Here is a 12737-nt window from a genome sequence, read left to right as displayed (position 1 = left end):
TCCAGCACTGAGTGTGTGTGTGTGTGTGTGTGTGTGTTTCCTCGTCATTGAGGTGGAACAGCAGTGCGGATGAACACGACACGTGACGTGCAGACGTGCTAAATAAATAACGTAGTTGATCATTTTTTTCTAACCGCACATCCGAGTGTTTTCTTCCTCTTATACCGCAGCAGTTTACAACAATTACAAGGTTTTATTAAAACTCACAAGAACCATTTTGTGGAACGAGTGAGTTCAGACCTGACGACCAATTACAATCCAGAACTCCATCCAGTGGATGATGCTTGTGCTTTCATACTTCAGCTCTATGTGTTTGTAGTGCTGGTTTATATTGGGGGTCGGGGTGTGTGTGTGTGTGTGTGTGTGTGTGTGTGTGTGTGTGTGTGTGTGTTCGGATCATAATGGAGTTCAGGTTGGGGTTTTTCGCCGCTCTGTCGCTCTTTGATCTCCTCCTGACAGCTGTGTTTCTGCTTTTTAGGAGTAGAGTAGGAGATCCTCTCCGCTTTAACAAGGCCTTTGATCTCGTTAAGCCTCTCATCTGTCTTTCCTCTCTCTCTCTCTCTCTCTCCATCTCTCCATCTTTCTCTTTTTCGGATCACGTTAAGTGCATTCTTTCTTTACAAGCCCGGAGAGTGCATTAGAGAGGCGACTGCTCTGTAACCTGCGTCCCGAACCTTTCCGTTCTTCTTCTCTCTGTGTTTCCGTAGCAGCATGATGTCATCAAAAAGCGCATGAGAGTTCTGCAGCAGGAGAACATATTTTTCTTCCAGACGAGTTTGCTGTGTGTGTGTGTGTCTGTGTGTGTGGCGTAATTACAGCCTGAAAGTGTTCTGATGAACAGGCTGTGTGTTGTGTTTGCTCTGAAGGTAAGAAATAGACCCAGACAGATTGGAATAGATTTACTTACAGTAGAGGAGCTGTGTGGAGGCAGAAGTATACGCACCCTCTTACACTCACGTGTTTGAGACGTGTTCGAGAATGGAGACTGCCTTCAGCTACACTCTGATTTGTGCTCCTCGAGATTTAGTTTAGTGCTTGGCTTTCTTTAGTTGTGTGATAAAAACAGGTGGGTGTTAACAGAAACGTTTGGAACGCTTCACCGAGTAAAAGATGATACAGAAACGGATTCTTTGTGGTCGGGAGAGTAGCAGAAGTGTTAGTGACTTTAATCCTGGACGTGACGCGACACGACAGTGACGCCAAACCTGCGCCAATACGTATCTGAGTTTTGTTTTTGTTCAGATTCTACATTACATCATCACTAGGACAAAAGGCGTAGTAGCTAGGACGTGGCGGCTAGGATATAGCTTATAATCCCGTTCTCCGGTGTCACTTGGAAGAGGACGGGTTCTGTTTGGGTCCGGTTCCTCTCCCGGTTCCTTCAACACACGACACCCCGTCGCAGAAAAGCCGAGAGGAAGAGGCTTGAACGCAGGGTTTCGTTCCCGGTTGCCATAGTGATCCAGGCTTAGAGTTCACGTGGACTTTTTTTTTACCTCCCAGGCGAGTCATACAGAATGATATCGGTCGACTTCCTGTAGCACTTCCTGTTTCACCTTTTAACGTGAGGACGTTATGGAGTCGTTAGAGAAGTGTGTATATTCACACGCGGTACTTAAGCACTGTGTGTGTGTATGTGTGTGTGTATGTGTGTGAGAGAGCGAGAGAGAGATGGAGAGAGAGAGCGCCTGGTTGTTTGTTATTCTTCCACATATTTTGGCGTTCAGGTCACTTGTTGTGAAGCGAGCGGATGTTTTGATAATCAGACTCGTATTTAAGCAGGAGGTGAAGCTCTGCGTGTCGGTACTCACAAGGCCATATTTCAGGCTCTTCTGCCGTGTGTGTGTGTGTGTATGTGTGCTTAACACGTGATTTATGCGCCGCCACAGCGATTATTAAGCCACGGGGGAAAACCCGCGCCGCCCGCGGTGTGTTTAGTGTAATCACGGCGAGGCCGAGCGCAGGATTAAGCTCCTGTGTTTGTTTAAATATTGGAGTTTAAATGTTTGCGTCGGGCGTCGGCGTTCACGGGAAGAGAAAGTTCCTGTAACTGAATTATGTATACTGAACAAATACTGTGTGTGTGTGTGTGTGTGTGTGTGTGTGTGTGTGTGTGTCCACAAATCTGCTGATAGTAAAAGAAAACGTGTATGCCGTAGGCCATTAATCAGTCAAGTGATAATATCAGAATATTTAACAGCTAGGGAGGTTGCCTAGGTAGGCTGCCTATTTAGGGAAGATAAAGCCTGTCCCATTTACGAGGTTAAATAGAGACAGATTTTTTAGGGCACTTATCTTGGACATCTTTGGACCATCTCACTCTCCTGTTCACCGAATGCAACAAACATGGTGCAGGAAATTTCATTATGATTCATTGAAAGATCTTCGTGACTTGTTTCCATGGTTACAGTAAGCTAGGTAACTGATCCTGAACTGATTTTCTGCGATATTTCGTCTGTGTTTGTGTATCTCTCCTCATGCTAAATATTAAAAACTTCTCTTAAATGACCAGAATTTAAGATAAAACAAAGGCAGCCTGAGTAAGCACAAAATACAGTTTTTAAATGATAATGTCTTTTATTGAAGTAAAAAAAAGTTATCCAATACAAACTGGGTCTGTGTGAAAATGTATTTGCCCCCGTAGTTACTAAAAAAATCAATGAAAGTGCATTCATAATGGGGTTCAGCTGGAGTAGACACACAACCGGGTGTAATTACTGCAAACCCTGTTCAATCAAATCAACACTTAAATACAACTGTTTCAACAGCAGGAAGTTAAGACGTCTTACCCAGGAGCGCACTATACCGAAGTTGAAAGGAATTCCAGAAATGATGAGGAAGAAGGTGATTGAAATACATCAGTCTGGGAAGGGTTACAAAGCTATTTCAAAGACTCTGGGACTCCAAAGAACCACAGCGAGAGCCGTTATCTCCAAATGGAAAAACTCAGCACAGTAGTGAACCTTCCCAGAAGTGTCCAACCTTCCAAAATTCCTCCAAGAGCACAGCGACGACTCATCCAGCAAGTCACAAAAGAGCCAAGGACAACATCAAAGGAACGACAGGCCTCTTTTGTATCAATAAAGGTCACTGTTCATGACTTCACTATCAGAAAGTGAACAGGACAAAAATGGCTTCCATGGAAGAGTGGTGAGGTGAAAACCACTGCTAACACAGAAGAACATTAAGGCTCGCCTGAACACACCTTGATGATCCTCAAACCTTTTGGGAGAATGTTCTGTGGACTGATGGGTCGAAAGTGGAACTGTTTAGAAGCCCGGGATCCTGTTACATCTGGCGTAAACCAAACACAGAATTCCACAAAAAGATCATCATGCCTACGGTCAAGCATGGTGGGGGTAGTGTGACGGTGTGGGGATGCTTTGCTGCTTCAGCGCCTGGGCAACTTGCAGTAATTGAGGGAAACATGAATTCTGCTCTCTATAAGAAAATCCTAAAGGAGAATGTCCAGTCTTCAGTCCGTAAGTTGAAACTCGAGCGCGGCTGGATTCTGCAGCAAGACAATGATCCAAAGCGTATCAGTAAGTCCTAGTCCTAGAAGTAAGGGAAAGACTGATCTCCAGTGATCAGAAGTGTTTGGTTGCAGTTATTGCTGCTAAAGGTGACACAACCGGATTTTAGTTTAAGGAGGCAATTAGTTTTTCACATGGCTGATAGGTGTTGGATCACTTATTTTGCTTCAATCAGAAATAAATAAATAAAACAGTATTGTGTGTTTGAAGATTGAAAACTATTGAGAATGAGATGTACACCAAAACAGGAGAAATGGAAGGAATTAGCGAGTTAAATAGTATTTGTTAGCTAGCCTTAATTACTAAATTAGCTCACTGTGTCCGTTTCAGGTAGTGTTTGATTTGTTAGCTAGTCAACTAACTACGTTGCTCGTATGTCGCAGATGTCACTTTCCAGTTAGCGTTAATTTAGCAAAGTAGTATGCTGTATTCATCTCGGGTAGTGTAGCGGTGTTAGCGGTGTGCAGGTTTGGACGCTCTGGTAGAGGGACGATTGGCTTTGCTAAGCAAGAGAAACTCCATGCTGGAGATGACAAGCTAGGCTGAGAACACTGCTTCCCAGACAGGTTGCGTTCACTTTGTCCAGTACTGCTGTGATTTGGGGCAGAACCTGTTGTTGTTGTTGTTGTTGTTTTCTCTGTGTCTGTGTTAATCACGGTCTTGTTTCAGACGAACGGTAGCCGCGGGAGACACGCAATAACGATCTTCTGACCGCTTTCCATAACCGTGTTTGTGTCATACTAAAGAAGTCTAACTGTGTGTGTGTGAGAGATTCAGCATGTGTTAGACGTTTTCCTGTTGTGTGTATAACGCTGGTGAAGAACAGAGTGTATTCTGTGTTCCAGATGTTGCCTCTGTCTTTACGTCTCTCTCTAACACAAACAAGGCTGATTATTTATTTGGCTAATAGAAAGACAAACAAAAACCCGGATATGAGGTGTGTGTGTGTGTGTGTGTGTGTGTGTGTGTGTGTGTGTGTGTGTGTGTGTGTGTGTCCATTTGTCCTTGCACTCCTTCCAGCAGCTCTGGGTCGAATTAATCCCAGCATAAGGTCACAGAGTTAATGTGTCTCTGTGTTTACAACTCAGTGTTTTTCCCTTCAACTGAAAGTAAACATGAAAGAAATGATTATTTAACGACTAAACAGCATGAAGGTCAAACACACACACACCCCTACGCACACACACACACACACACAGGTACATTACCTATTCATAATGTAACCAGGTTGTTCAGTATTGTGAAAGGTACAGAGGCCACGCCTCCTTTCTCTGAGACTGGTGGAAAAGATAGAGGCCACGCCTCCTTTCTTTGAGACTGGCGGAAAAGGTAGAGGCCACGCCTCCTTTCACTGAGACTGACAGAAAAGATAGAGGCCACACCTCTTTTCACTGGGACTGACAGGAAAGATACAGAGGCCACGCCTCCTTTCACTGAGACTGACAGAAAAGATAGAGGCCACGCCTCCTTTCACTGAGACTGACAGAAAATATACAGAGGCCACGCCTCCTTTCACTGAGACTGAAACAAATCTTTTATCCTCTCAGAGCTGTTTTGTTGCAGGTGTTTGTGTTTTGCGTGTTTGTTTATTTGTGTTTGAAGTCTTGTTGCCGTGCAATTCCTCACGTTCACTTCTGATTGGCCGATAAGCGGCAGAAATGCGTGAAAGGCGATAAAACCCCGTCAGATTGTTGAGACGATATGGTAGCCGACGTCTGTAACCAGCACATCACACACACACCGTCCAAGACGGGAGGGGCGAGAGAGAGAGAGAGAGAGAGAGCGCACAGCCAGATTTCTTTCTTCACACTCGCACAAACGTGTGAAAGCGTTACGAGTGCAGAGATAAAAGAGAGAACTGAAAAATTCTGATGAAAGATAAGGTTCAAGTTTCTGAAGAAATGCTTTACAAATTACTTTATAAACGGGATAAAAAACACGAGAGAAAGGGGCAGAGAGAGAGAGAGAGAGAAAAGGTTGCAAGGAGTGATGGATGAAAGAATGAATTGATGCAAGAAAGAGAATGAAAAGAGTGTGTGTGAGAGCTGTAAATAGATGCTTAAGTGTTTAATGATGTGACAAAGAATTTTAAGGTTCTCTCTGTCTTTCTCTCTCCGTTTCTGTCTTTCTCTCGCTCTCTGTCTTTCTTTCTCTCTCTCTGTCCGTCTCTGTCTCTCTTTCTCTCTCTCTGTCCATCTCTCTTTCTTTCTCTCTCTCTGTCCGTCTCTGTCTCTCTTTCTCTTTCTCTCTGTCTCTCTCTTTCTATCTCTGTCCGTCTCTCTTTCTGTCTCTTTCTCTCTCTCTTTCTCTCTCTGTCCGTCTCTCTCTCTCTGTCTCTCTCTCTGTCCGTCTCTGTCTCTCTCTCTGTCCGTCTCTGTCTCTCTCTCTGTCCGTCTCTCTTTCTCTCTCTCTCTCTGTCCGTCTCTCTTTCTGTCTCTTTCTCTCTCTGTCTCTCTCTCTGTCCGTCTCTCTTTCTCTCTCTCTCTGTCCGTCTCTCTCTCTCTCTGTCCGTCTCTCTCTCTCTCTCTGTCCGTCTCTGTCTCTCTCTCTTTCTCTCTCTGTCCGTCTCTCTGTCTCTTTCTCTCTCTTTCTCTCTCTGTCCCTCTCTCTCTCTCTCTCTCTTTCCCTGTCTCCCTTTTTTTCTGTCCGTCTCTGTCTGTCTCTCTGTCCGTCTCTCTCTCTGTCTCTCTCTCTCTCTCTCTCTGTCCGTCTCTCTCTCTCTCTCTGTCCGTCTCTCTCTCTCTCTCTCTGTCCGTCTCTTTCTCTCTCTCTCTGTCCGTCTCTCTTTCTCTCTCTCTCTGTCCGTCTCTCTCTTTCTCTTTCTCTCTCCCTGTCTCTCTCTCTCTCTCTGTGTCTCTCTCTTTCTCTCTCTGTCCGTCTCTCTTTCTGTCTCTTTCTCTCTCTCTGTCCGTCTCTCTTTCTCTCTCTCTTTCTCTCTGTCCGTCTGTCTCTCTGTCCGTCTCTCTTTCTCTCTCTCTGTCCGTCTCTCTCTCTCTCTCTCTCTCTCTCTCTCTGATCTGTTCATTTATTTAAGTATCTAAGTATTTAGAAATACTATTTATGTGATGCAAGAATGATGGACACTTCATGAATGGTTAAAATACAGGATGGTTAAAAGTCAAAGTTTCTCTCTGTCTCTCTCTCTCTCTGTCTCTCTCTCTCTCTCTGTCTCTCTCTCTCTCTCTCTCTCTGTATCTCTCTGTCTCTCTGTGTCTCTCTGTGTCTAGACTCCACACGGCTCAGAAGGCAATAAAACAGACGCAGGTTACAGTTCAGAAAATCGGGAAAGAGATTGAGGAGAAGCTCAGAACTACAGCAGCCTGTACAGAACGGGTATGAGACACACACACACGCACACGCACACATACACGCACGCACGCACGCAGTGTAATTCCCCTGTTTTTCAGTGATGATAAAGTACACACTCTTTACTGTGAGGCCTGTGTGTGGAATGGGTTAGGATTTAGAGAGTGTGTGTGTGTGTGTGTGTGTGTGTGTGTGTGTGTGTGTGTGTGTGTGTGTGTGTGTGTGTGTGTTGTACAGCTCCTCATAAATATGTCATTAAATCCTCCAGCAGTCGCTCTCTTGTGTTTGGGAGGATTTAGCGGAATATAAAACAAAATCTCCCACGTCTGCGGTTCTGCTCTCTGGATAACGAACGACAAGGAAACGGATAAATAAAAAGAAAGAGAGAAACACAAAACAACGAGGCGGACGAAAAGGAAATCCAAAAGTAGATGCTAAAAGTAAAGAAACGAAAAGATCCGTTAAAAAGAAAGTGGGAAAGGTCAAAGAGACGCAAAAGGAAATGTTTAAAAAAATTGTCGAATTGAAACGGGGAAGCAGAAAAGAAAAAAGAAAGAAAACACAATCAGCTTTCTTTTTAAGAAAAGAGGAGAGAATTGAAAGAATAGGGGGAAAAAATAAAAAAAAATAAAAAGGTCTTTGTAAAATTGGTAAGAAATAAGAAGATGGAAAGATCAACAGAAAGAAAACTAAATAAAGGGAATTAGAAGAAGAAGAAAAAGAATAATAATGTCTGAACGCCGTTAGCTTGCTGTTCAAGCAACGAGAGGAACGGGAAATAATAAAGAAGTAAGAAAAGCGAGAAAAAAAAAAAAAAAAAAATATATATATATATATATATATATATATATATATATATATATATATATATATATATATATATATATATATATATAAATAAATAAAAGGGCGAAAACAGAAATGGAATTTTTTTTTTTTAATGAAAAAGGGGGAAAAAAACAACATGAGAGTTAAAAATAAACGTATGAACTTAATAAAGATCTAAGTAGCACATTTCTAATAAAATAAAGGAATAATGCACAACACTACTGTAAGTGACCTGGCCATGCTGTTTATATATACACACACACACACACACACACACACACACTGCTCAAGGCTGAATTATACCTGCATCTTACACATACCCGTACACAAGATGGCCGCCGTGTTCACTACATATAGTATCTCGTACTTCCACATTATTCTAGAGCGCTAACGCTAACCGGATTTTCCAACACGACTACTACTACACCTACTGAAAGCTCTGTTCTGGACCGGTTTTCTGGGTCTTCTAGCTTAATAAATGTACGGTGAGGGGTTTAGATTTGAGATGCAGGTCATGACGACAATCACGACGACAGTGTGAAGTTTGAAGAGAGACACGGAGCTCATCAGTGCGTTTAACACGTGTGTGTGCGTGCGTGAGTGTGTGTGTGAGAGTCGTGCCAACGGTGTCGGCGTTTAGCACGCAAGTGTGTGTCGGGGACGGTGTGTGTATCAGGGCTGATGGAGGCTCTATCACCACTTACACACTGATAAGGAGCACACCATGTTGACTTTGATCCTCATGACCATCATCACCATATCGTCAACATCTTCATCACCGTCATCTTCATCAACACGGATCAAAGAGCTCAGAGTGAGGAAACAACTTTCTCTCTCTCTCTCTCTCTCTCTCTCTCTCTCTGTGTGTGTGTGTGTGTGTGTGTGTGTGTGTGTGTGTGTGTGTGTGTGTAGAAGAAAGAGCGTGAGTGTATGCAGTTGCGTATCGGTGTGTTACGGAGCGAGGTGGAGAGACAGAGGAAAGCTCTGCTGAGAGAGAAGGAGGCGCTGCAGAAAGAGAGAGTGCTGCTTCAGAAGAAAGGTACACACACACACACACACACACACACACACACACACACCTGTGAGCGGGGATTTCCCTGAGTCAGCTCAGTCACAGATTAATCCAGATCTGACACGTCCACACATCCTGATTACCCTGGTGCACAACACACGACACGGCACGGTTATCCGAAAGATACTGTCGTCCTGTCGTCATGGCGACCAGAAAAATATTCGAAATGGTCCCAGTGAGATTATTCTGACCGTCCTGAAGTTGATCATTTTCAAGTCTTTTATTCCTCTTCTACCACACGTACGTTTCCGAGAATCTGCGAAGAAGCACAAACTCTTCTGAAGTTACAGCTTCCGACTGTTCGAAAGCGCTGACACCGGAGACTCCTTCCATACACGTTACGTAATCGACATTCGAAAACGTCACCGTAACGACGGTTTTGCGAACGAGCTGTTGCTGTAGAAACGATAACTTATAATGAGGGCCCGAGATGTGCAGCTGCGCTACCGTCAGAGCCGCTGTTACAGAGAGCTGATCAACACCTGACGACCAATCAGAATCCAGAACTCTACGGCAGCGTGGTTTAAATAAATAATGGGGTGCACGAGTGTGTCGGTTCACCTGGGGAGGAGATGGCACATGACAGAGTTGGCCTCCAAACTCCCCAGACCTCGATCCCCAGAACCCAAACTGATCATGTGACCGCATCAGAGTCTAAAGTCAGGGTGTGTTTTATTCATGTACAATACACACTTGTCTAAAATCCATTCATCACTGCCTGCTGCCATTCAGGCTAATCCTCTTCTTAGAGAGAGAGACAGTGTGTGTGAGAGAGGGAGGGAAGGAGAGAGAGAGAGAGAGAGACATTTGATGTTGGCAGGATTTTTGACCACAAGGGCTGGGCTCCATTATCTAAGCGCACACACACACACACACTCAATGATAGGATGATGAGTCAGCAGACTAACATCCCACACTGCATTGTGTTTGAGTGTTTGACAAATTGAGTCTAGTAAACTCAGTTTAGAGACCGAGCAGCCTGTCCTGACTAGCTCTGAGAGACACACACACACACACACACACACAGAGTGTGGGAATGTAGTCATTAGGGGGGCCCAGACCACCTGCCCACATCTCCAGATGTTTTGCAAATGTAAAGTCTGTTTGTGAAAAGAAAACTCTTAAATATTCCAACCCAGTCATGGGCCGCATCCCAAACCACATACTACTGCACTATAGGGAAAGATAACTAGGGTTCACTCTAACCAACGGGATATTGGTAGCTAGTGAACACCCTTAGCTAGGGGACACTGGAGGTCAGGGGACACTGGAGGTTAGGGGACCCTAGAAGCTAGGGGACACTAGAAGCTAGGGGACACTGGAGCTCAGGGGACACTAGAAGCTAGGGGACACTGGAGGTTAGGGGACCCTAGAAGCTAGGGGACACTAGAAGCTAGGGGACACTGGAGCTCAGGGGACACTAGAAGCTAGGGGACACTAGAGGCTATAGGACACGAGGTTAGGGGACACTAGAAGCTAGTGGACACTGGAATCTAGAGGACACTGGAGGTTATGGGACACTGGAAGCTAGAGGACACTGGAGGTTATGGGACACTGGAGGTTAGGGCACACTGGAGGTTAGTCGACACTAGAAGCTAGAGGACACAGGAGGTTAGGCGACACTAGAAGCTAGAGGACACTGGAGGTTAGGCGACACTAGAAGCTAGAGGACACTGGAGGTTATGGGACACTGGAAGCTAGAGGACACTGGAGGTTAGGCGACACTAGAAGCTAGAGGACACTGGAGGTTATGGGACACTGGAAGCTAGAGGACACTGGAGGTTAGGGGACACTAGAAGCTAGAGGACACTGGAGGTTAGGGGACACTAGAAGCTAGAGGACATGGAAAGCTAGCGTTGAAAACTAGCTAATGAGTAAACTAGGGGACAGTCCTGTTATTGATTATCGAGTAACATGATGACATCATCAAAAAGTGACAGCCAAAGTTAGATAGTCATGAGCTGTGTCCTATAAAACTGTGTGACTGTACATCTCTCTCCATTTCTGTGTGTGTGTGTCAGTCAGTCTCAGCAGCAACTGTGCCAGTGTTGACGTGTCTAGACATTCCAAATGTGCGCGCGCACACACACACACACACACACACACACGGTGCTTTGATGCTATAAGGGTGGAATGCTGATGCAGTTAAAGATGGCCGAAGCTGTAAAACACATCATGATAGATAATCAGTACTGACAGTGTCTCTGTGTCTGAGAGAGATCAGCTGGTTGTGTGTGTGTGTGTGTGTGTGTGTGTGTGTGTGTGTGTGTGTGTGTGTGTGTGTGTGTGTGTGTTTGTTTGAGAGAGAGAGAGGGAGATAGTTTGTGCTAGAGCCGCTCGGCTGATGTTCTAGTAAGAACACTGGATAACCTGATGATTAGAAAGCTGTGTACATAAGCACTTCATAACACGTGCAGTTAATAGACTGATACACACAGTGTACATGACATGAGGTGTGTGTGTGTGTGTGTGTGTGTGTTCGTGTGTGTGTTCGTGTTCCAGAGGAGGCGTTCAGCTGTAAACACCAGACTCTGGATTTGGAGCGAGACACTCTCACTGATCTACAGAAGGACAGCACTGCTAAAAGGTCAAACACTCTCTCACTCTCAATCACCCCCTGTACATCCCTCCATCACTGAATATCACTCTCTCTACATCCCTCCATCACTGAATATCACTCTCTACATCCCTCCATCACTGAATATCACTCTCTCTACATCCCTCCGTCACTGAATATCACTCTCTCTACATCCCTCCGTCACTGAATATCACTCTCTACATCCCTCCATCACTGAATATCACTCTCTCTACATCCCTCCATCACTGAATATCACTCTCTCTACATCCCTCCATCACTGAATATCACTCTCTACATCCCTCCATCACTGAATATCACTCTCTACATCCCTCCATCACTGAATATCACTCTCTCTACATCCCTCCATCACTGAATATCACTCTCTCTACATCCCTCCATCACTGAATATCACTCTCTCTACATCCCTCCATCACTGAATATCACTCTCTCTACATCCCTCCGTCACTGAATATCACTCTCTACATCCCTCCATCACTGAATATCACTCTCTCTACATCCCTCCGTCACTGAATATCACTCTCTCTACATCCCTCCATCACTGAATATCACTCTCTCTACATCCCTCCATCACTGAATATCACTCTCTACATCCCTCCATCACTGAATATCACTCTCTCTACATCCCTCCATCACTGAATATCACTCTCTCTACATCCCTCCATCACTGAATATCACTCTCTCTACATCCCTCCATCACTGAATATCACTCTCTCTACATCCCTCCATCACTGAATATCACTCTCTCTACATCCCTCCATCACTGAATATCACTCTCTACATCCCTCCGTCACTGAATATCTCTCTCTACATCCCTCCGTCACTGAATATCACTCTCTACATCCCTCCATCACTGAATATCACTCTCTACATCCCTCCATCACTGAATATCACTCTCTACATCCCTCCATCACTGAATATCACTCTCTACATCCCTCCATCACTGAATATCACTCTCTCTACATCCCTCCATCACTGAATATCACTCTCTCTACATCCCTCCATCACTGAATATCACTCTCTCTACATCCCTCCGTCACTGAATATCACTCTCTACATCCCTCCATCACTGAATATCACTCTCTCTACATCCCTCCATCACTGAATATCACTCTCTACATCCCTCCATCACTGAATATCACTCTCTCTACATCCCTCCGTCACTGAATATCACTCTCTCTACATCCCTCCATCACTGAATATCACTCTCTCTACATCCCTCCATCACTGAATATCACTCTCTACATCCCTCCATCACTGAATATCACTCTCTACATCCCTCCATCACTGAATATCACTCTCTACATCCCTCCATCACTGAATATCACTCTCTCTACATCCCTCCGTCACTGAATATCACTCTCTACATCCCTCCATCACTGAATATCACTCTCTCTACATC

At 44.7% G+C, this 12737-nt stretch overlaps 1 protein-coding gene across 2 annotated transcripts in view; it reads left to right on the top strand.

Moving 5' to 3' along the window:
* The window catches only part of uvrag (UV radiation resistance associated gene), a 61104-nt gene that overhangs the window by 8629 nt on the left and 39738 nt on the right, over window positions 1–12737 (top strand). For both annotated transcript variants that reach the window (XM_053644881.1, XM_053644880.1), the window contains 3 exons: window positions 6761–6866; window positions 8580–8706; window positions 11242–11326. In XM_053644881.1, the coding sequence (XP_053500856.1) occupies window positions 6761–6866; window positions 8580–8706; window positions 11242–11326 (318 nt within the window). The remainder of the gene's footprint in view (window positions 1–6760; window positions 6867–8579; window positions 8707–11241; window positions 11327–12737) is intronic.

This window comes from Ictalurus furcatus, chromosome 16 (assembly GCF_023375685.1).
Source record: "Ictalurus furcatus strain D&B chromosome 16, Billie_1.0, whole genome shotgun sequence".
NCBI lineage: Eukaryota > Metazoa > Chordata > Actinopteri > Siluriformes > Ictaluridae > Ictalurus > Ictalurus furcatus.
This window is presented reverse-complemented; position numbering and strand designations above follow the sequence as displayed.